The sequence below is a fragment of the Anabrus simplex genome, chromosome 1 (assembly GCF_040414725.1).
Source record: "Anabrus simplex isolate iqAnaSimp1 chromosome 1, ASM4041472v1, whole genome shotgun sequence".
NCBI classification, from domain to species: domain Eukaryota; kingdom Metazoa; phylum Arthropoda; class Insecta; order Orthoptera; family Tettigoniidae; genus Anabrus; species Anabrus simplex.
In genome coordinates this window covers 1,156,367,263-1,156,389,132 of record NC_090265.1, presented here as the reverse complement: position 1 = coordinate 1,156,389,132, position 21,870 = coordinate 1,156,367,263, and the positions used below count along the sequence as shown (strand labels likewise).

Here is a 21,870-nt window from a genome sequence, read left to right as displayed (position 1 = left end):
GGAAGACAAGGTAATGATACTGGCATGGCATGACTAGATAACAGTAACAGTACTTAGTACATGGCACAACAATGAGCAACAGGCATTCACACTAAGGAGATACGAAAGTGTTGATCCCATTGTCATCTGTGACTAAACAGAGCACATGGGTGGCGTGGATATTTCAGATCACTATAAATCTTTCTACAATTTTGTGAGAAGATCTGTGAAGTGGTAGCACAAGCTCTTTTTCTGACTCTTTGATGTTGCAACTGTCAATAGCTTTTTGCTGTTCGATGTGCAGAGACAGAAGGAACAGAAGAAGCCCTTGAAACAGAACATTTAGAAAACAGGTGGCAGTAGAGTTAATTGGAAATATTTGCAACACCAATTCTAGAAAGAGAGGATATCCCAGTTCCAGAAATGAAGAAGAGCAACTTAATGGAAAGCCACATTTTTTAAATCTACCTGCATTCTAAGAACAGGCAGAAGAAAGGAGGACGAAGAGCCATTTCTTCTGCAACATCTGCTCAAGAAAACCAGGCCTTGAACCAGGTGCTTGATTTGAAAAATACCACATTGAAAAAAGTGTACAACTGTATAAGTACACAGGGACATTTGTAAATTCTGCACATTCAGTGTTTGTGTAAGCATGAAAGGTCTTTTATTCCAGCTTGAGTTCTGCAAAATAAATTGTTTTAGCCTCATGAACAGATAGCCATACATTTCCAGAGTAGAGGTATATGACCAGCTAAACAAATTTGAGTGCTAAGGGTTAATCACTGAGAAAGTCAATGATAACCCAGATTTGAAACCTGTGGATGTCATGCAAAATGTGAACACTCTTGCCTTCTTAAATACAAGGGTTGGGGCATAAGTCACAGCAACTATTTTTTCCTCACATTTTCATGGTGCTACCATACAATGGTTAAATGTCTTGGAAAGCATGGCACTCATAGTACATGGGTACAGCAGTGGTGAGTCCGGCTCAGTGCAGAATGTCCTGGCTAACAGTTTCGTTGCTTTGTATTCTAACCTGGTAAATCTACTTGGCATTTCTCATACATTCCCCTGTAATCCTATGTTTCCCACTCCCATCTGTATATTTCCATTTGTCTGGTGGTTGCAATGACTTACGCCCCAACCCTCATATGTACGACATGTGGAAGGGGTAAGATTAAGCATTTTTCCAGCAGCCAGTTTTCAGAATTACAAGTTTCACTAAGCAGGGGTAAAAGCAATGGGCCCGACTTACTGGAAAGAAATCATCATGATGATGATGATGATGATGATATCAGTGTCAATTTCTGCTGCAGAAGGTAATGTAATAAATTACTAAGTCAAACTGGTACTGTGAAAACTCTTAATTTGAAGTCGGTTAGTTCAAAATACGCATATTTCGAAGTAAATGCCATTCCCCGAATTCAAATATAGGCCTTCATGTGTTATTTCGATCAGTTAATTCGAAATACGGTTAACCCATTAACTGTCATGATCCCCAACTGGGGATTTCTTCTTTCCTTGGAGACTTTGTTTCTATGTTTAGGTTGGTAACAATGATTACATGTTGACATTGTTCTACAGACATTTTTGAACCTTGTGGTTACAGTGTTTGTTCATCGTTGCCAAGGCTGTGGGTTGTAGTGCGCGATTTCTTTGATGAGGCATGGTATTCAGAAGTTTCAACACTTGCGAATTTTCAAAACACAGTAAGTCATGTTATAATATTTTATTTCCAAATTCCAATGAACTGAATTTAATGTCTAATGCTTTCAGAAGATATAGAACACCCTTTCACCTTCATGGTTATTTTCATTTAGCACTGGAGGCTTCTGAAAGCTTGATCCCCATTTGGGGCTCATGGCAGATACCATGTAAGTTTTTGTTTTATTTTTTTCAGATCGTAATGAGTCGCTATACTGCAGTTTGTCTTAGAGAAATCGAGGAAATAGTCAATGATCCAAACTTTATGGTTCGTGATGTCCATGAAAATGACTGTGATGTGAATGACACTACTGACTTTGTTGAGCTACCACCAGATCGCGTAGACGATGTTTGACTGTGAGGACGTTGACGAAACCTAACTAGAAGATACGCTCCCAACTGACGTACTGGGAAGATTGAAAGTGCATACTCGCCAATAACAGGACTGTGAAGGAACTGTGCAACCTGAAGTGGAAGATGCAAACCCCGCAAGAAAAAAGTTGGGTCTAATATCACTTCTACGTGGGTAAGGGAAGATGCAACATACAGTAAATCATATCCTGGCTCTCGAGAAATTGAGCAGCGGAAAGTCAGTCCGACAAGAGCTCTAAAAGAAAAGAGCGCTGTTGGATGTTTTGAAGAATTCTCTGATGAAACAGTACTGAGATTGATTGTTCGTGAAAGCATTCGTTAAGCCTCCCAGAACAATAATCACAGCTTCCAACTATCACCAGAATGTATCAAAAAGTTCATAGGGATTCTGCTATTCACTGGATATCACGCCCTCCCTCAGGAGCAGCTGTAGTGTAATGAAGATGAGGATTTTGACGTATTAATTGTGCGGAAATGTATGAGGCGTAACTGATACCTTGAAATCAAATGCCACCTTCACTTCTGGATAGCATCCCAGGGTCCGAGAGAGACAAACGTTTCAAAATTTGTCCCTTATTGGATTTGCTAAATAAGAATTTCATGAAATTTGGCATTTTCTCTGAAAGCCTGAGTATCGATGAGCAAATGATACAATACTACTTGAAGCAGTGGGAAGCCAGTGCGATTCGGCTTCAAGCAATGGGCCATGCGTTGTTATCAGATGTCTGTGTACGAAGGAAACACGAATGCTTCAGCGATACTGAAAATGACAATTTCAACAAGTTCACAAAGTCTATTTTGATAACTTTTTACAAGTTTCCATCTGATGAAAACACTAACAGAAATGGGAGTGAGAGAGACAGGGACCGTACGAATGAATGCCATGAACAAATGCCCTATTGAAAGTGAGAAGAACATGATGAAGGAAGAAAGAGGAACCTATGACTACAGGTTTGATAGCAACATTGAGATCTTGGCTGTGATATGGAAAGATAACAGCTGCGTGAAGATGCTATCAAATCATGAGAAAATACAGGCAATAAACTTCGTCAAAAGATGGAGCAAGAGCCAGGAGAGAGAAATACAAGTCCCTCAACCCAACCTGGGTGGAAAGTACAACAAACACATGCGGGGTGTCAATAAACTGGATTGGAATGTACAGAAGTACCGGGTCAGAGTATGAGGGAAAAAATGGTATTTTCCATTACTTGATGTGGCATTAGTCAATGCCCATGCAATTCACTGTCTTACAAATGGGCATATCTCATTGCTTCAGTTCAGAAGGATGGTGGCAAGATCATATCTAGCTGAGTCATCAGCCATTTCAGACCCGAAGCGGGCTGGTCGTCCGTCATACCCTAAGCCAGGGATGGCGAACCTTTTCCAACTAGTGTGCCATTTTAACTCTGGTTTATTATTCTCATCTGTTGATTGTGCCACTTGTTGTTTTCCATTTCCATTACGGGATGTCTACAACCTACAACCCCCCCCCCCCCCCTCGCAACTTCCTTTCAGTTTCCCGATTATGTTTCATAATACGTTATTTATTTATTTATTCATTTATTGAGTCATTTATGTATTTATTTATTTATTATACATATTTGCACAACGGGTGCAATATATCTTGTAAATACATTTGATTGCATGTTCCGTGGGGCCGCGGCTGTTTCCTACCCACTCGTAAGCCTATCCCATCGTCGCCACAAGTCCTATCTGTGTCGGTGCGACGTAAAACAAATTGTAAAAAAACTATTAGATATAAAAATCTAAAGTACTAATATTGCGATCCTCCATTAGCTTCATTATTTTCCCATGTTGTAGTTTGTACGCTCAACAATTAAACTAATTTCTCCCTCATCACATTTCCATAAGGAAATCTAAAAAAAAAAAAAAAAAAAAAAAAAAAACCAGCTATCCTTGTTTGTAAGGTCACATTCATGCTTTCATCAAAACATACTGCATATATGTGGGAGTTATCCAAATTAGCTTTCAACTGTTCCGAAACTTCTTCACTCATTTTTATTATTCTATCCTTGACAGCAGTTCAGCTGGCTGGGATTCCTTTAATCTTGTTAATTATTAGTTGTTTGTTAGGGAAGTTTTCAAATAATGTGTCGAACGTCAATAAGAAACTTTCTTTCAACAACTCACCGTCAGAAATCTGCTTCCCATGCATGCTGGACTATGCAGTGAGACAGATAGAAACAGCCGCACTGATATTATTCCTTGGCCGGAAAGATGATACAGAAGAACTAGTTTGTTTGTGTAATGTTCGACATTTTGTGAAACGAACTTTCCTCTTCCTTCATTTGAAATGGAACAAACATTTGAATGACCAGTCTCAAAATTGCGCTTTACATTAAATGTGGGGGATACAACTGTTTTCAAACACAGGCAAAACATCTTTTTAACAGTCCGAATTCCCTTGGCCAGAGTTCTTGAAAAATACGGTCACCACCTTTGTTAAGTTCCTGTTGTTTTTTCGGCACCGAAAACATATTTGCGATGTCCGTATACCAAACCATCAGAAAACGACACTATCTCACTTGACTTTCGGACCTATCAGTGTAGCGGTGTTGCCATATTGCACGTTCGAATGGAACTAGTATTTAGATTTTCGATATTTATTTCTTACACGTGAAACGCTGTAAGATATACACTGTCTGTAGTACGAGACGTATATATAAAATATTATTATGTTAATGTGGCGTGCCACCGAAATCGTGTCCGCGTGTCACCTAGTGACACGCGTGGCATAGGTTCGCCATCCCTGCCCTAAGCCAAGCCATCTACGTCACGTGTTCCAATAGACATCAGAACCTCCTGGAGGGGACACATAATCGAACGTACGAACATGTGCAAGCAAAGAAAATGTGGAGTGTGCAAGAAGAATGTAAGGAAGCAGTGTTGTGTGTGCAATGTGAGACTGCACGTTGTATGCTTTGCAAATTGGCACAAGAACTGAATATGTGAAACACATCTGCCAATCGAAACCTAGATCTCCGGGAATGGCTATACGATTAAACATATGGACATGAAGAGACAAAAAGCATGTAGTCTGCAGAATAAATTCATATAAACAATGTTGCGTGTGTAATGAAAGACTGCATGAAACAAAATATCATGAAGTGTAAAACTAAGTGTTAACAACCATGATCCCCATTTGGGGATCGACATAAATATATTGATTACTCTAAAGGAATTACTTTAAAAGAATATATTTTTCATTTCTCAATCCTAGAACTGATCATAGTACCCAGAATATACTAAAATATTGATTTTAAAAATTTGGTAGTTAATGGGTTAATATGTGATTTGAAGTTCTCATCAAGCCCCTAAACTATGTAATTCAAAATCAGTACTCTAATCTGGTGCTGTAGAACAGCTAAAGAATAAAGTCATTGTAGACGACAAATAACGACAAAGAACGCCTGTCTCGTATTGCTCACAGTCGCATACGCACCAGAATAGTAGGTTGGCCCTATTTCAGTTTTTGAGGAATTAAAGCTTTTATTGCTGCTTCTTTGTTACTTTTTTTTATCGTTTTGACAACGAGCCGTATTACTGTTGTGAGGTGCACATACGGTACAGCTGCAGAGTTAGTTTTGTTCAAGTTTCGTAGAGTCTAAATTCGTTTATAATGGAATTGCAAGCAGACGAAACATCGGAAACTGAGTCTTCTCAAGTACCCGCCGGCTAAAGACGCAAAATGACAGCCTTATCAATTCTAGACAGTGTTATCTCCACCAGTTACGAACCAGAAAAGGTTGTGAATGAAATGGATGTAACAAAAAAAAAAATTGTTTCGACAACTTACAGAAATGCACTTACGCAGCGGACCATTGACTCGTATTTTAGAAAAGAATTACATTGTTTTCCAGTATTTGCCTAATGAGGAAGATGTTGAAATGAGTTATTTTTATAACTTAATTCATTAATTGATCCATGTTAGAATAACTTTATATTGGCCACCCTGTCATACCGTTGCCTACGAGATACATAAGGCCAGGAAATACAGCACACTAGACTCGTCCTCGAGTTACTTCCGACAAGCGCCACTAGAGTTCTCTTTACTGAGCTGTCTTGCCCGCTCATTGCAACACGTTCCAGTATGAAAACCTATAAAAATTCATTAAAACTAGCAATTTCACAAGATACCAAACAGATGTGAGATAAAAAATAGACCAAGAGCAGTTGTATGACTTACTTTCTACAACGTATTTCTTGCACTTTGCTTAAATGAAATCAGTAATTCACGAAATAAGTAGAAGTCTATTAGCGAGTTCGTCACTTCTTCCAGTTTTCTCTAATTCTGCCTCAGTGTATCCGATAAACTGATCGAGATTGCGGTCATAAATAACTTTGGGTTTAACACGTTTAGTACCTGCTTCTGAGTGGGACATATGAATGCCAGGACTAGCCATTTCCATGTCCGGCCCTCTGGACGTGCGTCACTTAATACAATTTACAATTACTCCTAAACTGTAAATGTTAGAAAAATGATACTTTGTGCTTACCTCTAGTAAATATTTAGGGTGTGATATCTGGTGTGACAGGTTTCAAAATACATCTAATTTTATACAGCCTATCTGTATTTTCGGCATAATGATTACTGTCACCGAAGTGAAGAAATGAAAGAATATGAAGGAAGCGTATTCGGAACATTGTATTAGAAAATATCGGAGTATGAAAAACAGGGTCTTCGGTCCAGTACATTTTTATATCAGGATTTTGGAATAATTGGTTTCCACGATTGCATGATCGAATTCTCTGTGAAAGGCCGGGGCACTGCACTTATCACTTGACTCGCGTATAGATTGGTCTGCTCACACACATACTGATAAAATTAGTCATTCATGAAAATACTCATGTAACTCAAAATATCCTGCTTATTTTCTATTTGAACATTTATACCTGAATTCTCTGTAAATGGTGGAATGGGTGGACAATAACTAGGATGATATGTATCAGGCACTTCACTTTTCTCTATAGGACTATCGGATTCGAGAATTGGAATTTCCTAGTCACACTCACTTTCACTATCTGAGTCTATTTCAGGAATAAGTTCATCACCAAACAATCATTATGAACAATATCTAATAATTAATCTTCCGTAAGAAACTTTGTTTTATAAGCCATTATACTACACTCGGTAAGAAAGACACGCACTGCACTGGAATATCAAGTACCGTCTTGACGTGCGAGGAAGTGCTGAGATATTCCCGCTAAAACAGCTAAGATAAACATGAGCCCACTCAACGCAAGGGTTATCTCAAAAAGGTCAACCAACTTCCTGCTACAACCAGTAACGCTAAGGTGTAAGAATACATAGATGACGAATATAAACGGCATTGCTTTGCGCGGAACATTAAACGTCTTACGTCGTCCACGGCCCGCAGCATAGGAGCAACCTTAAACGTCTTACGCCGTCCACGGTCCGCAATGAGTTAATCACCATCTTATAAATTTTCAGGTATTCTACCTTTTCCTCCACACATCTGATGTTTCAACATTCGTATTGCAGCCGCTGTTTGGAGAGCGATGTTGTGCCCTTTTCGCCATTAGAAAATCCTATATAATTTTTCAGCATCTTCTGTTGTAGTACAGTTAGGCACTGCAAGAATCTCAAATCTGTAGTCAGTAGGTGCTTTCCTATGCCAGAGGACGCAAATTTTTAGCGTCGCTTCTCCGTATTTCACTCTTTCTTTCCGCAAGATTCGGTTTGTTCTAACAGGAATAAAACTCCTAAATGATTTCAATGATTTCACTTTGGTTTACATTTTGGTCAAGTTCAGATACCTTAAATCATTTTTCTGATTTCATTACTGTATCCTACTTCTCAATATAAAGACTGTTTTCCGTAATCTGGCACTTGAAAGCTCATCAATATATACTTAGATTTAACAAAGATACTCATAGCCTTTACTTGACATAGAAACGATACTTATAGGTACTTTTTTTGTTTGTGGGTGACGTAGATCAGTTATATGCTGAAGATATGGAATGTTCATTGTTATCTGAACCAGAAATTTTTACTAAATTTTGATGGCAATACACCATTTCTTGGAGTTGGAGCCTTCCTGCGTTTGACACTTTTCTGTTGTGAACAGGATATACACTAAAAACAGAAGGAACTTCATTGGGGAGAATTCGCTTGATTGATATGCTTACAGTGAAATCTGATATATTAAAATGCAAGCTACATACTCGTGCCTCGAAATAGTTTTCTCTCTTAAACCGCACTCTGAAGGAAAATTATGGAACGTAACATCATCTTGCTTTTTAGCGGTATCCAAAGTGCATAGAGGTACACAACACTGCACTATGCTTTTCAACCTCACGGACACTCACCGACAGAAACAATACGCACAAATTGCATAAAATCAACACAACATCGCAATTACTCCGTACATCACAATGTTAAAGTCCGCCAGGAGCAGAACACAAACCTGACATCTACCGGCCAAACCGTGAACACGATCTTTTCAACGTCAAATTAGTAGCTATGTCTCAGCCTTGTATATCTCGTAGGCAATGGTCATACAGTTTTTTTTTCATTTGTTTTCGTGTGTTTTGAACATCAAGGTATCAATGGTTTCAAATGACGTCACATAGAATATCGTGTGTGCATTGTATCAGGATGTAAATATGATTGCATCCTGGATGATAATCAACTTACGATTGTTATGCGAGCACTTCATAGCATAGATAACTGCAGGATTTATTTTTCGTAAAAATCTGATATAAAGCACCACAAACCGGAAACGATTTGGTGGGGCACATAACCCAATTTCTGGCCTGTCAACCATGCATAACTCGTCAATTTCAAAGTTCTTGCTGCATCATATTTTTATTATTGTATTGTTTTCCTGATTGCAGACACTGCCTGTGAACTGTTTCCAATTGCCTAATGGAATTTGCTGCAATCGCACATGCTTTCTGCCGACAGCAGGTGATCACAATAGTTTTGTTGCTTCAGTTTATTGTTTTGTATTTATGAAAAAGTAATTTAATTAATGGATAGGTGTGTTCTAAACATTCAGGAAGAGTGAGCCAGTTTATTTAGGTATCTAAATTTTAAGGCTGATGAACCCTGGACTACTTTATCATTTCTTAAGTCTCTGTACTGTATACCCAATTTTTGCAGCTCCCTTTTATTTTTGTATTCTAGACTTTAAAAAAAAAAAAAAAAAAAAAAAAAAAAACGAGAATTATTATCTTCTTACAATTTCTGCTCTAATCATCCTGAGGATCGAAGGTATCTGGGTTCAAGTCATGAATACAACACTAAGTTACATATTTTTAATATTTTTTTGGTATGCAGAAATTAGTTTAATTCAAAGTTACATAATTCAAAGTCCGAAATTTTTGGTGCTGATCACTTTGAATTATCGAGGTTTTACTGTAATTTGAGACAGAAGAAAAAGCAATCAAATTTGAATTTGTTTTCTATATGTCAATGATAGTGTTTACAGTTACTTCATAATTTTCTAAATTGTTAGTACACAGTATATTCCACGTGCTGCTTTAATTGCTTGTAATGTTCGTGTTTTAACACATTTAGTAATTCAATAATATTATAGTAATAAACAATTTGTTGTTATTCTGCATGATTAACTTTCCATTCAAGTCCAATTAAGAATGTTTGGACATGTAAAGAGGATAGAGGAGGAAAGAATACCAAAACAGATCATGGAGATGAAGTTCGATGGAAAGAGAGCGAGAGGGAGACTTAGAACAAGGTGAAGCGTTTTGATAAAGAGGAGTGCAAGAAGAAGAAATCTGGACTGCAATTAAATGATTGAAGAGGAATGGTGGATGATGGATGAGAGAGGAAGGTGAAGTGCCATAAATGCCCTGGCAGGAGCTGGAGGAAGAGGAGAAGGGTGATGATTAAGTCTAACTTGAATTTTGTAGCATTAAAAAAAGAGCATGTTTTCCTCATTCTCATATCATATTTGAGCAAACCAAGTACCACCCTACTGTAAAAATTCGAAGGCGACACTTACAACTTGCTTTCCTCGTACAGGTGCAGTATACCACTACGGAAGTTGTGAATCTGACAGAGTATCAGAGTCTGATCCTTGTCGTAGTTAGCATCAGGACTCTGCAGCAGTCTGATCACTTTGCCCTCCAGCTGTGCACGCTCCACTGGTGTGCCAGCAGCAACCCACAAATGGAGATAATGCTCGATTAATGTGTTGTATACCAGAGTGCTCCATGAGCTCTGCACCTGTACCAAGTGTTCCAGGAACTCTACCAAACGCTCAGAGTTGTTCAGGAACAAATGGATGAATTCCTCAGGATCAGCTCGATCAACTGTGCTATAATTGGACCCATCCAGCATGTTCTGAAATATGTTGAATAATGGGTCTTAGTCCTCAGTACTGAAGAAGTAGTCATTTATGAACAGTGTGAGGTCATTTCTAATATGAGCTATATTATGGGTTTATCTCTTTGGGCATTTATAAGCTGTTTAGTAGTTGTTTGAGTAAATGTACAAGTCAAATTCATTTTTTTGAATTCACATTGTTCAAAAAGTATTTTCATTAAAATTATTAAAATAGAAACTCTTATCTCTAGGGGGAATCTTAATAACAATAACATATATAACATGTACAAACAATATAGGTAATATTCAAGGAGAATGCAAGGGAGAGGATCTTCAAACATATCATTTTCGTTTTTTCAAAACAAGGATGAGCCACAAAAGTTGATACTCGCAGGACTAACACAAATCCTCCTGCTTTTCTATACAGCTGTCTCCAGTGTGCATTGGGAAGGTGACATTCTCAAGCAAATACTCCCTGTGACATAAATACACTTATATATTAAACAAGTCATATGAATGTAGAGAGAGGAACAAGAAAAGGAACACATACGGTAATAGGAAGAACACAAATGACAGGTCAGTTTGGAAAGATGATGATGATGATGATGATGATGATGATGATGATGATGATGATATTTGCTTAACGTTCCACTAACTACGTTTGCGGTTTACGGAGATGTTGAAGTGCCAAAATTTAGCCCTGCAGGAGTTCTTTTGTGTGCCAGTAAATCTACTGACTCGAGGCTGACATATTTGAGCACCTTTAAATACCACTGGACTGAGCAAGGATCGAACCTGCCAAGTTGGTGTCAACCATCTGAGCCACTAAGCCCGGCAAGTGTGTGGAAAGAGAGAACACAGGAAAAGAAAACAAGGACAAACATAAAAACACAAAAGGATAAGGAAAATTTTCACATCTTCATACACTGCCATCTTTGAATAGATAGGCTCTCTCTTCATAAGCCCCTCTTTACCGGGCAAGGTGGCCGTGCGGTTAGAGGCGCGCAGCTGTGAGCTTGCATCTGGGAGATAGTAGGTTCGAATCCCACTGTCGGCAGCCCTGAAGCTGGTTTTCCGTGGTTTCCCATTTTCACACCACGCAAATGCTGGGGCTGTACCTTAATTAAGGCCACGGCTGCTTCCTTCCAACTCCTAGGGCTTTCCTATCCCATCGTCGCCATAAGACCTGTCTGTGTCAGTGCAATGTAAAAACACTAGCAAAAAAGTAAAAAAAAAAAAAAGGAAAAAGAAAAGAAAAGAAAAGAAAAGAAAAGAAAAGAAAAGAAAAGAAAAGAAAAGTATAAGCCCCGACAAGCTTATTTCCGCTTCCCAGCTTCATCGGGAGGGCAGCATCAACATTCACTGAGGGACCATCTTGACAGATATTCAGTCTTGATGCAGGAAGTGTAGGATAAGTAGAAAGCAAGATAAATACAGGAAAAGGGGGGGGGGGAGTAACAAAAAATAATACAGGTGATAAAAGATTAAGAATACAGGACAAACACAAAACAATGATGATTCAGGGTCTTAGAGGTAATTATCTACTTAACTAATTCTTATTTTGAAATGAAAGCTGTAAGAGAAGCAATAGTTTGTTACCCAACAAACTGAAACTATAATAGAAATATGGGAAGTGTGATACACAAATTTAGTACTTCAAATATAGAAAAAGTTTGAAAGTGTAAGAGGTAGTAGTGTCAGATAAAAGACCAGAAAGTAAGAGAATGTGGAATATTCTGAGAGAGGAAATTATTCATACATGGCAGTACAGTAAGAAACAATAAAAATGAAGTGTAGCTAATCAAGAGAGTTAGACAGAATATATCTAAATTATACTGACAAAGAAAATAATTTAAAAATAAATAAATAAATGGACGCTCTTCGTGTTCTATAAAGAACAATGGTGCAATTGGATTGGTGGAGAAAATGTGTTTCTTTTCAAGAACATGTACATGTACATACATCAGTGTCTGAAAATTTTACATGGACTAATGTGCCAGGGAAATATATTTGGAGAATAAATAAGTTGTATATAAACTTAGGTAAGCAAAATAAGCCTATTTAACGTGATTAACAATTAAATTCATCAAAAATTGCTAAACAAATTATGAAATAGAAGCTAAGGTTGTTAAATTCTTATACAAGTATCCTAAGGATCTATACACTGTGAGTGATACTAACAATTTTTCATAAAATATAGGATAGGCTAGGGAAATGGAGGAGGTGAAGGAAACCGAGAGACACAATTAGAAAGTTTACTTGTTAGATGGATGAAGCAATGAGTCCAAAACACGTGGGAATAGATTCGAGGTTAGAACAGTTCGAGTACACTGAATGAGAATATGACCCCTAGAGTAATTCAAAGTCCACAGCTTCTTGACACAGAAAAAAGATACTGGCCTATACTCCGATGACTCCCCCAGCTCCATCAAGAATGATGAATATCATAATAAAAGAAGATATCTCATATTACTTGCTCTCTATGTCTCACCAGGAAAATTATTACAGCCCATGGAGCAGAGAACCAGCTCTCTCCAAGATCATTGCTCGTACATCCAACAGGGAACAGGCTCTCGTTCAACCTGCTTAGTTAGGCCCGGTGGTGAATATTTATATGAATGCGAGTTCATTCTAGAAGTTACAAGATGTAGAATTGACGTCAGGGGAGTGCGAGAGTCAGCTGATTGAGCAGATGGCGGTCAGTATGTGAAGAACAAGGTAGTTTTGAAATGAAGTACCAGGGATATGCAAAGTAAGTCAGGAATATTTACATCACTGTACAAGTGAAATGTAGTACAGCGTCATTACGGCAAAGCTATATTCACTGCTGAATACCCATAGGAACATCTTTCAATAATCCAGGCAATGATTTTACCAAGAAACTATAGCATACCTCACTGTTCAGTGACAAGGAAGGACATACATCCCAAGTAAATAGTTACCAACAATGCCGGCCTAAATACTGACACTAAACCAATGCTGTAATGTGCGCACTTCTGTTGCATGATGGTTTTATTCCGCCGTTTTTCATGCAGTCACCTGCCAATGGACACGAAGGCTGAATGATGAGGTTGGTAGCGATTAGGGTGCCGGATGCCATAAATCAGTGCGGCTTCTCTCCTGTTGCCATTTGTTGTGCCATCGGCTAGGTGTACATCAGCCATTTCTTTGTTGGTGTACCGAAATGGAGCCATTCTCACCAATTTATACCATAAAGTTAGTAGCTAATTTGGACAAAAAATATCTATTCTTCCTACTGTGGCTGGAAGTGACTGCACTAAATGAACGAGAAACTTGTGCATTCGCACCGAGCATTATCTCTGTCTCTGTCTAGCATAAACCTCACTTAACCTTCACCCATCTGAAGCACAGCAGCGAGCAACGATTTGCGCTCTAGCAGAGGAAATGTAAAACAAAAGCTAAAGGTTTCCACCTATTGAATACTATTCATTGTAACCTTAAAAATTTTACACGTATTTTATGAAACTAGTTTGTCTTGCTAGAGAATCAATAAAGTTAAGGCAAGACATGATTTATAAATAAAATTTATGAAGCAAGCGTATGTTGTTGATGTTCAGTGCAAGACAAGTAAAGATTTGGATGTTTAACACTCATCATGATCACACGACTTGTGTAAGTTCTCAGTTTTCTTCCAATTTGAAGAATGCACTTCACAGATGAGCAGGTGAAACACTTAAAATACTAGCACTTGAAGAATCTTCTTGAATTCAGTTCAGCTGAAGCAAATGTGAAGAGAATAATGTTGATGGGGAAAATGTTGAGATGGACATTTGTTTCCAATATGGATTATTGAAAAAGTTTAAAGAGCAAAAACAAAGAATATAATAGAGCGGAGTTGTAGATGGGAGGAATAGTGTAGCCTAAGATGGGGTTGAGGGATGTGGAATGGTGTGTGATTGCTGGAGGGAATTTGGAGAAAAATAAAGAAGGGGGTTTAGAGTACTTAATTTCTTTTTATTGAAAAGAGGAATTAATAGATCAAATAAAGGGTTTGGTTTTTCTGACATCTCCTTAAGGTTAAAACTGGGATTAAAGAATTGATCCAGGTGGATGAAAATTTACAGAGACACTGAGCAGAGAGCCCTTATTAACCATTTTTAAGATTTTTAGATCTTGATCAAAATTTGTGAATTCATGGTTTGAGTCCATCATATATGTTTTCCCAGAGCTGAAAATCTATTATATTTACATGTTCTAAGTACCTCGTGTCAAAGTTTATACCTGTTTGGCTGATATAGGTGGACAGACAACTAATACATTTAATCATATAAACACCTGATCTATAAAATTTATTATTATCATCATCATCTTGTCCCTCTCTATGGCACCAAGTGTTGGCCAGCTACAAAGGAGGTAGAATTTGACTAAGCGCCATGGAGACAAAGATGCTTAGGCGGACAGATGGCATCACTAGACTGGATCATATTTCAAACGACGATATTAGGAAACATTTTGGCATTACACCAATCCACAAGAAAATGCAGGAAAACTGTCTGCACTGGCTTGGGCATGTATTGCGTGCAAAAGCAATACATTGGCAAAGTTAGCGTATACATTGGAAGTCGCTGGAAAGAGGCCCAAGGGACGACCAAGACAGCGATGGACCGATACAATGCACAACGGCTTGAAAGCTCCAAAATTACATCCAGACATGGCCCAAGACCGAATTAAATGGAGACAACGAATCCACACAGCGGACCCTGCCACCAGGCGTGACAAACATAAAGAAGAATAAGAAGAACATTATTATTATTATTATTAAATGAGTTTGTGTTACGTAGAATTGATGTATTATTATTGTCTGTTTTCAAAGATATTTTCATATCATATTTTTTGAAATAGAAATCTGCGGATTAATAAAAGTGAAAGTGGAAAAATAAGATTCTGTTAGGTTTTTCTTTAGTGAGGGTGGTGGAAAGTCTATGTCTGACTTTATGTATTGTTTCTTCAATGGAATGTTTATTATATCGTTGGCCTTTGCTATGTTTCTGATGGTGTTTAATTCATGTACAAGATCTTTTTTTTTTTAACATTGGGATATTGAATGCACGATGAACCATGCTGTGCACTTGTGGATGTAGAGAGTCTTCATGAATGGTGTTTATGGTTTGCGTAGGTTTCCTATAAATTTTGTAGCTAAGGGAATTATGGTGTTTTAAGATTGTTAAGTTAAAAAAAATTGATTTTGTATTCAGTTTCTTATTTTAGAGTGAATTTAATATATGGATCAAGTGTGTTTAAGTTTGAAAGGGTGGTGGTAGCGTCGACTAAGTTCTCATTCATTAAAACTACAGTATCATCTATGTATATGGCCCAAAATTGAATGTTGGTGAACATATTACTGTTAAAAATTCTGGTATGTTGTAAGTTAAGGTAGATTTCAGCTAAGATTTCTGAGGCCCGTGACTCCACAACTAGACCATTTTGTTGGTATATAGTGTTGTTAAAACTAAAATAATATTGTTATTTAAAACAAATTTTAAAATAGAAGTAAATTCAAGAATTTCAAGTTTACTTAATTTTCTGTATTCTGTTGTATAATGGAACAAACTTCAGATTGGTGATGTGACGAGTCAAATATTTCGACTTGTTCAACTCGACTGAAAATCTGGAAGAAGATATACCACCCACTGCTGAAGAAATTAAAGAAGTAATTAACAACCTGAAAAATAATAAAGCTAGTGGAGAAGACTCTATAACAGCTGAACTTTTGAAATGGTCTCAATCAAACATCATTGAAGAGCTGCAGTTAATCTTTGAAGATATTTGGAGAACAGATAGGATTTCAGAAGAATGGAAAGTGGCACTAATACACCCAATGGATAAAAAGGGGGACAAACAAAATGTTGATAACTGTAGAGGCATCTCTCTTCTGCAAATTGCATGCAAGGTATTCTCAAAAATATTGCTGAATAGAGTAGAAACATCACTTGACAAGCAACTGGGTGAGTATCAAGCTGGATTTAGAAAAGGTAGATCTTGTTCAGAACAAATATTTAACTTAAAATCCATAAATCACAATAGGATATTGAATTCAAAGGACACTGTTGTGACTTTTATAGATTTTAATAGGGCCTTTGACTCGGCTGATAGAAAAACCATAGATAAAACAATTCGTGAATTTGGAGTGAAAACTAAATTGGCAAATCTAATATGTAAAACACTTACTGACACAATTTCAAAGGTGAAATTTATGGGTGAGATATCAAAACCTATTAAGATAAATACAGGGGTATGTAAGGTGACAATTTGTCACCCCTTCTATTCAACTGTGTTCTAGAGAAAATTGTAAGAATTTGGAATGTAAAGCTTAAAGAACATAACATTTTGCAGGTAACTTTGGGGAGAAAAATCAAAGGCATTGAAATAAATTGTCTAGCACTTGCAGACAATTTTGCTATATTGTCAGAAAGCCAAGAATGCTCCAAAATTTTTGGCAACAGATATTGGTCCGGTGGAAAGAGTAACGAAATTCAAATATGTGGGAGAAATAATTTAAGAAAATGATTTAGACAAATCTGCTGTAGAAGAAAGGGTACACAAGGTGGAAAGAGCATATAGTATCACAAGGAATTTTTATAACAAAAAATGTCTATCAAAAAATCTTAAAATAAGGCACTACACTACAGTGGTGAACTGGAATGCCTATATGCAAGTGAATGCATGGTACTAAACTATAGATTAGATAAACTTGAGGTACTAGAAAGGAGAATCATGAGAAAAATCTTAGTCCCTGTGAAAACAACAGAAGTATGGAAATTAAGACCTAATGACGAAATATACAGGAACATAGAAAACATAACAGAAACCATAAAAAAAAGAGGCTGCAATTTTTTTGGACATATTTACAGAATGGATAATTCCAGATTAAAAAAAAAGGATTTTCAAGTACCTTTGGGACAAAAAGGCAACAACTAGATGGATTCAAGAAGTAAAGAAAGATTTAGAAAGAAATAATATAAGAGAAGAAACTATGGACAAAGAGATTTTTAGAAAGAAGGTAGTAAGTATGGAAGGATTCCAAGGAAGATTGAACAAGAAACCTGGTGCGAAGTGGTCCGAGGACAGGAAGGAACAGCATAGTGAAAGGATGAAAAAATATTGGAAGGAACAGAAGGGAAAACTGCAAAGTATGAAGAACTGAAATGAAATTGGCACGTTGTCCTCATCGGAAATAATAATAATAATTTTAAAAAATGTACTTTATATTCGTAACTGATCTCTACCTGCAGAAATGTTGTCACGAGGGGATCATGCGTTCATTTTTACCTTCTGAATGACGAAACTACAATATTTAGAACAATCCTGGAAACACTGTGTTTTGCAGTCCTACTCAAAGGTGGGTTTTCAGCTTGTGAGAAACTGCCACTGACAGGAGTTGCAAAAGGGTGGAATCATATACTTATGTTGTCATACTTTCCATTGTAAGTCCCCATGTGTCTCACACGAAATGTGTTATGAAATAAAAATAAACCTTGCTTCTCAAGCCTTAGTATTCGCCAGTAATCTTTAGGTTTTACATGATCAATAAAGGAATAAATAGGTATGGTACGTAATCAATGTACAACGTGGAGGGATACTTTTCCTCAGCTCTTGAGTTGACTTTGGGCATAGTTCTTTAGTGTTTCTAATAGATTTGTTGGCTAGAAAATGGTAATTAATTTTTAAGAATTTCTGAACGAACTGCGATGTTTTATGTAAAGGACTGGGTCTGTAATTAACTATTGGTCTAATGGGGGTGCTGGTATTATGGATTTTTGGAAGTACTCTGGCCATCAGTAGGCCAGGATTCATGTTGAGAGAATTACATTCATATTCTGTTAATATACAAGGTGAATTTTTTAGTATTTGTTTGAGTTGATGGAGTTTGATGGTGGCATCTATCTTAATTGGGGAAAATGAGCTTTTAGAAAAGAATTGTTGTGCTTTTCTCGTCTATTCAACTTTGTTGATAATGACAGTAGAATTACCTTTATCTGCCTTAGTTATTATGAGGTTAGGATAAGTAATTTTCTTTCCGAGATTGTGAATTAGTTTATGCATGAAATTATCTTTATTAATGTGGTTATTATTAAGATTAATGGGAATATCATTATGTAATGGTTTAAGGAGATTTTTAAGTTCTTTTTCGCTTCATATCTAACTTTGTCGTGGATACTGAGTGGTAGTTTATTGACAGCTAATTCAGTTTCTACCGTTGTGGTTATTATGCTGTTAAGTAATGTTAGTTTTAGGCCAGTTCTGTTTTGGCCTCTGCTTAAAATAGAAGTTTCAATATCGTCAAATACAACATTAGGTAAGTTAGTGATCGGAGGATGGAAATTGGTAAGATTGTTAGTAGTAGATGGATGTGCTGTGATAGAGTTAGGAAACAGGTTTGGAGGTTTTGAGTAACTTTTTCTCTAAAACTTGTTGTTTACGGGATAAAGTGATTTGCAATTTATATTAAATGTGTGATTGAAAAAGATCTCATTGGGACTGAGATAGTAACTTGGTAGATCCAAGGCGAGTTTCATAGAGCTTATTATGAAGGAGATTTCTTCTTATATAGGAACGTGATTTCTTCTCTGAGCCAATAATATTGCTAGTGTGAATTTGTTTTTTTTTACATTTTTTTGGAAAGAAAATCAATGTTTCTTAGAATTCACCTTTAAAAAGGTTAGGGGTCAAGTTATGTGTTATGCATTGTTTAAGAAAATTAATGTCTTTGCCTAACTTTGCTATTTTGACTTTTAAGCTGAAGTAGGCTATCTTCTTTGCCTGGTTGGCATTATAATCATAGGTAATAAATTTCAAAAAAAGTTGATGAATATGATGAAACTAGTTTCGGTTTTGCTAGATACCATCAGCATCAGTCAAAATCAATAAATTTAAGGCTTTTGTTTTAAATTATATTGCGCTTCAGTACGGAATAAAATGAAATTTATTACCCATGACTAGCAGAGGAAATATGGCGAGTTTGACAATTTGAATCATGTGCCCGGAAGTAACAGAGTAACCTCATTATTTCAAAAAGAATAATGTTCTCTGCCAATCCGATTGTGCCATCACTGTTTACATATCACAAAGAGCATCCCTAATTTTTTTGTTGGTATAATTAAGATACACCCTGTAAATTTTAGCCTGCAGTATTTTTCATAAATGAAGTTGGTCCTAATATCACCTTATTCTTAAATTGTTCAGTAAGCAGGCCAATCTATTGGGTGAAAGCAAAAATAAGGTAGATGTAGGATACAGTACATTAATGATCTGTATGATGATAGAGCTGTTGGGATGATCTAGATAAGGAGTGTCTGTTCTAAAGGTGCTATTTCCACCTAAAGAAAGTTGTCAGAAAAGCGCAAGAAACATAAAATAAAAGGCACATGGAATGTACCCATGATCGGGTTTGGTACAACTTTTAAGAAATTACATCTTTCTGGTCTGGATTGCTCATGGCAATCGATGATATTCAACTAGTGTAATGCACGTGGACAGAATACCGATTTAATTTTTGGAAGTGGAAATAGCATCTTTTGAACAGACATTGTTCCGATATGAAAATAACATCAATGATTTCTGAAATTGCAATGAAGAGTTGACATACATACATACGTCATTATAGACTGTTATGCCTTTCAGCGTTCAGTCTGCAAGCCTCTGTGAATTTACTAAACGTCGCCACAATCCTCGATTTGCAACTAGTGTTGTGGCTTCATTTAGTTCTATACCTCTTATCTTTAAATCATTAAAAACTGAGTCTAACCATCATCGTCTTGGTCTACCTCTACTTCTCTTACCCTCCATAGCAGAGTCCATTATTCTTCTTCTAGGCAACCTATTTTCCTCCATTCGCCTCACATGACCCCATCACCGAAGCTGGTTTATGCGTACAGCTTCATCCATCGAGTTCATTCCTAAATACGCCTTTATCTCCTCATTCTGAGTATCCTCCTGCCATTGTTCCCACCACTTTGTAGCAGCAATCATTCTTGCTACTTTCATGTCTGTTACTTCTAACTTATGAATAAGATATCCTGAGTCCACCCAGCTTTCGCTCCCGTAAAGCAAAGTTGGTCTGAAAACAGACCGATGTAAAGATAGTTTCGTCCGGGAGCTGACTTCCTTTCTACAGAATACTGTTGATCGCAACTGCGAGCTCACTGCATTAGCTTTACGACACCTTAATTCAATCTCACTTACTATATTACCATCCTGGGAGAATACACAACCTAAATACTTGAAATTATCAACCTGTTCTAGCTTTGTATCACCAATCTGACATTCAATTCTGTTGAATTTCTTACCTACTGACATCAATTTAGTCTTCGAGAGGCTAATTTTCATACCATACTCATTGCACCTATTTTCAAGTTCCAAGATATTACACTGCCAGCTTTCGGCACAATCTGCCATTAAGACCAAGTCGTCAGCATAGGCCAGACTGCTTACTACATTTCCACCTAACTGAATCCCTCCCTGCCATTTTATACCTTTCAGCAGATAATCCATGTAAACTACGAACAGCAAAGGTGAAAGATTACAGCCTTGTCTAACCCCTGTAAGTACCCTGAACCAAGAGTTAACAATGAAGTAAAAATAGTCTCCATCATAGAATTTGTGAACAAGATTAAGCTTAGACTTAAGATTTAGCTTAGATAGTAAGATCATGTGCAGCTCTTTTCAGGAACACCCCCAATGGAGGTGAACTGCATGTACCATTGTAACCATATACCAGCACTCTTGCTAATAAATTTCTGGCAGTATCGGGAATCGAACATGGGCCTCTTGAGTAAGGCAGCTAATAGTGCTAACAGTTACACTACGGAGATAGATAGAATTATGCATGGAGAAAGGATGAAGAAAAAATTATAGTGGACATTTTAAAAGATTCAATAACAATTTTATATCATCACTTATACTATTCATAAATGATAAATCATTTTAGTGTTTCCTTTCTGTATAATTTTAATATTTTCAGTTATCATCTAAATGATAAAAATTGAGGATCCTTGTGGTCATTCACGGTTTGTGAACTGATGTCTTAAAAAAAAAACACACACACCTGATACATTTACAGACTCATAAAGAACTCGTCCCACTTCAAGGTTGGGAAAGCATAATGTTGTAAATATAGTTTAAAATGCCACACAATGTTCAGTTCACATACACAATATTAGTTGAATATGGAAAACCTTGTCTACAGGAGAACAATGAAAAGTTTATCTTTGGATAATGTAAGAAGTATCAGTCTCTGAATTGGATGATGATCTATACGAGTTACATCGTCAGAATTCACAAAATGATCAAAGCAAGCTTTTATCTTGCACCAAAGCAGCTAATGAAGGACGAGTCACTGAACTAATCACAAAAGCCAATCCATCTAAACCAAACACCTTTAGTGTGGTAGAGCACTCAGAATAACCAGATGTTTTTCTTCACTGTTCTTAATTCACTGCCCATGGTGCAAGTGAAGTCTGCTT

At 37.0% G+C, this 21,870-nt stretch overlaps 1 protein-coding gene across 1 annotated transcript in view; it reads right to left on the bottom strand.

The window, feature by feature from the left end:
- The window catches only part of Vps11 (vacuolar protein sorting 11), a 214,854-nt gene that overhangs the window by 52,655 nt on the left and 140,329 nt on the right, over positions 1-21,870 (bottom strand). Inside the window, exon 13 of the mRNA XM_067137441.2 lies at positions 10,065-10,405. Coding sequence (XP_066993542.2) covers positions 10,065-10,405 — 341 coding nt within the window. The remainder of the gene's footprint in view (positions 1-10,064; positions 10,406-21,870) is intronic.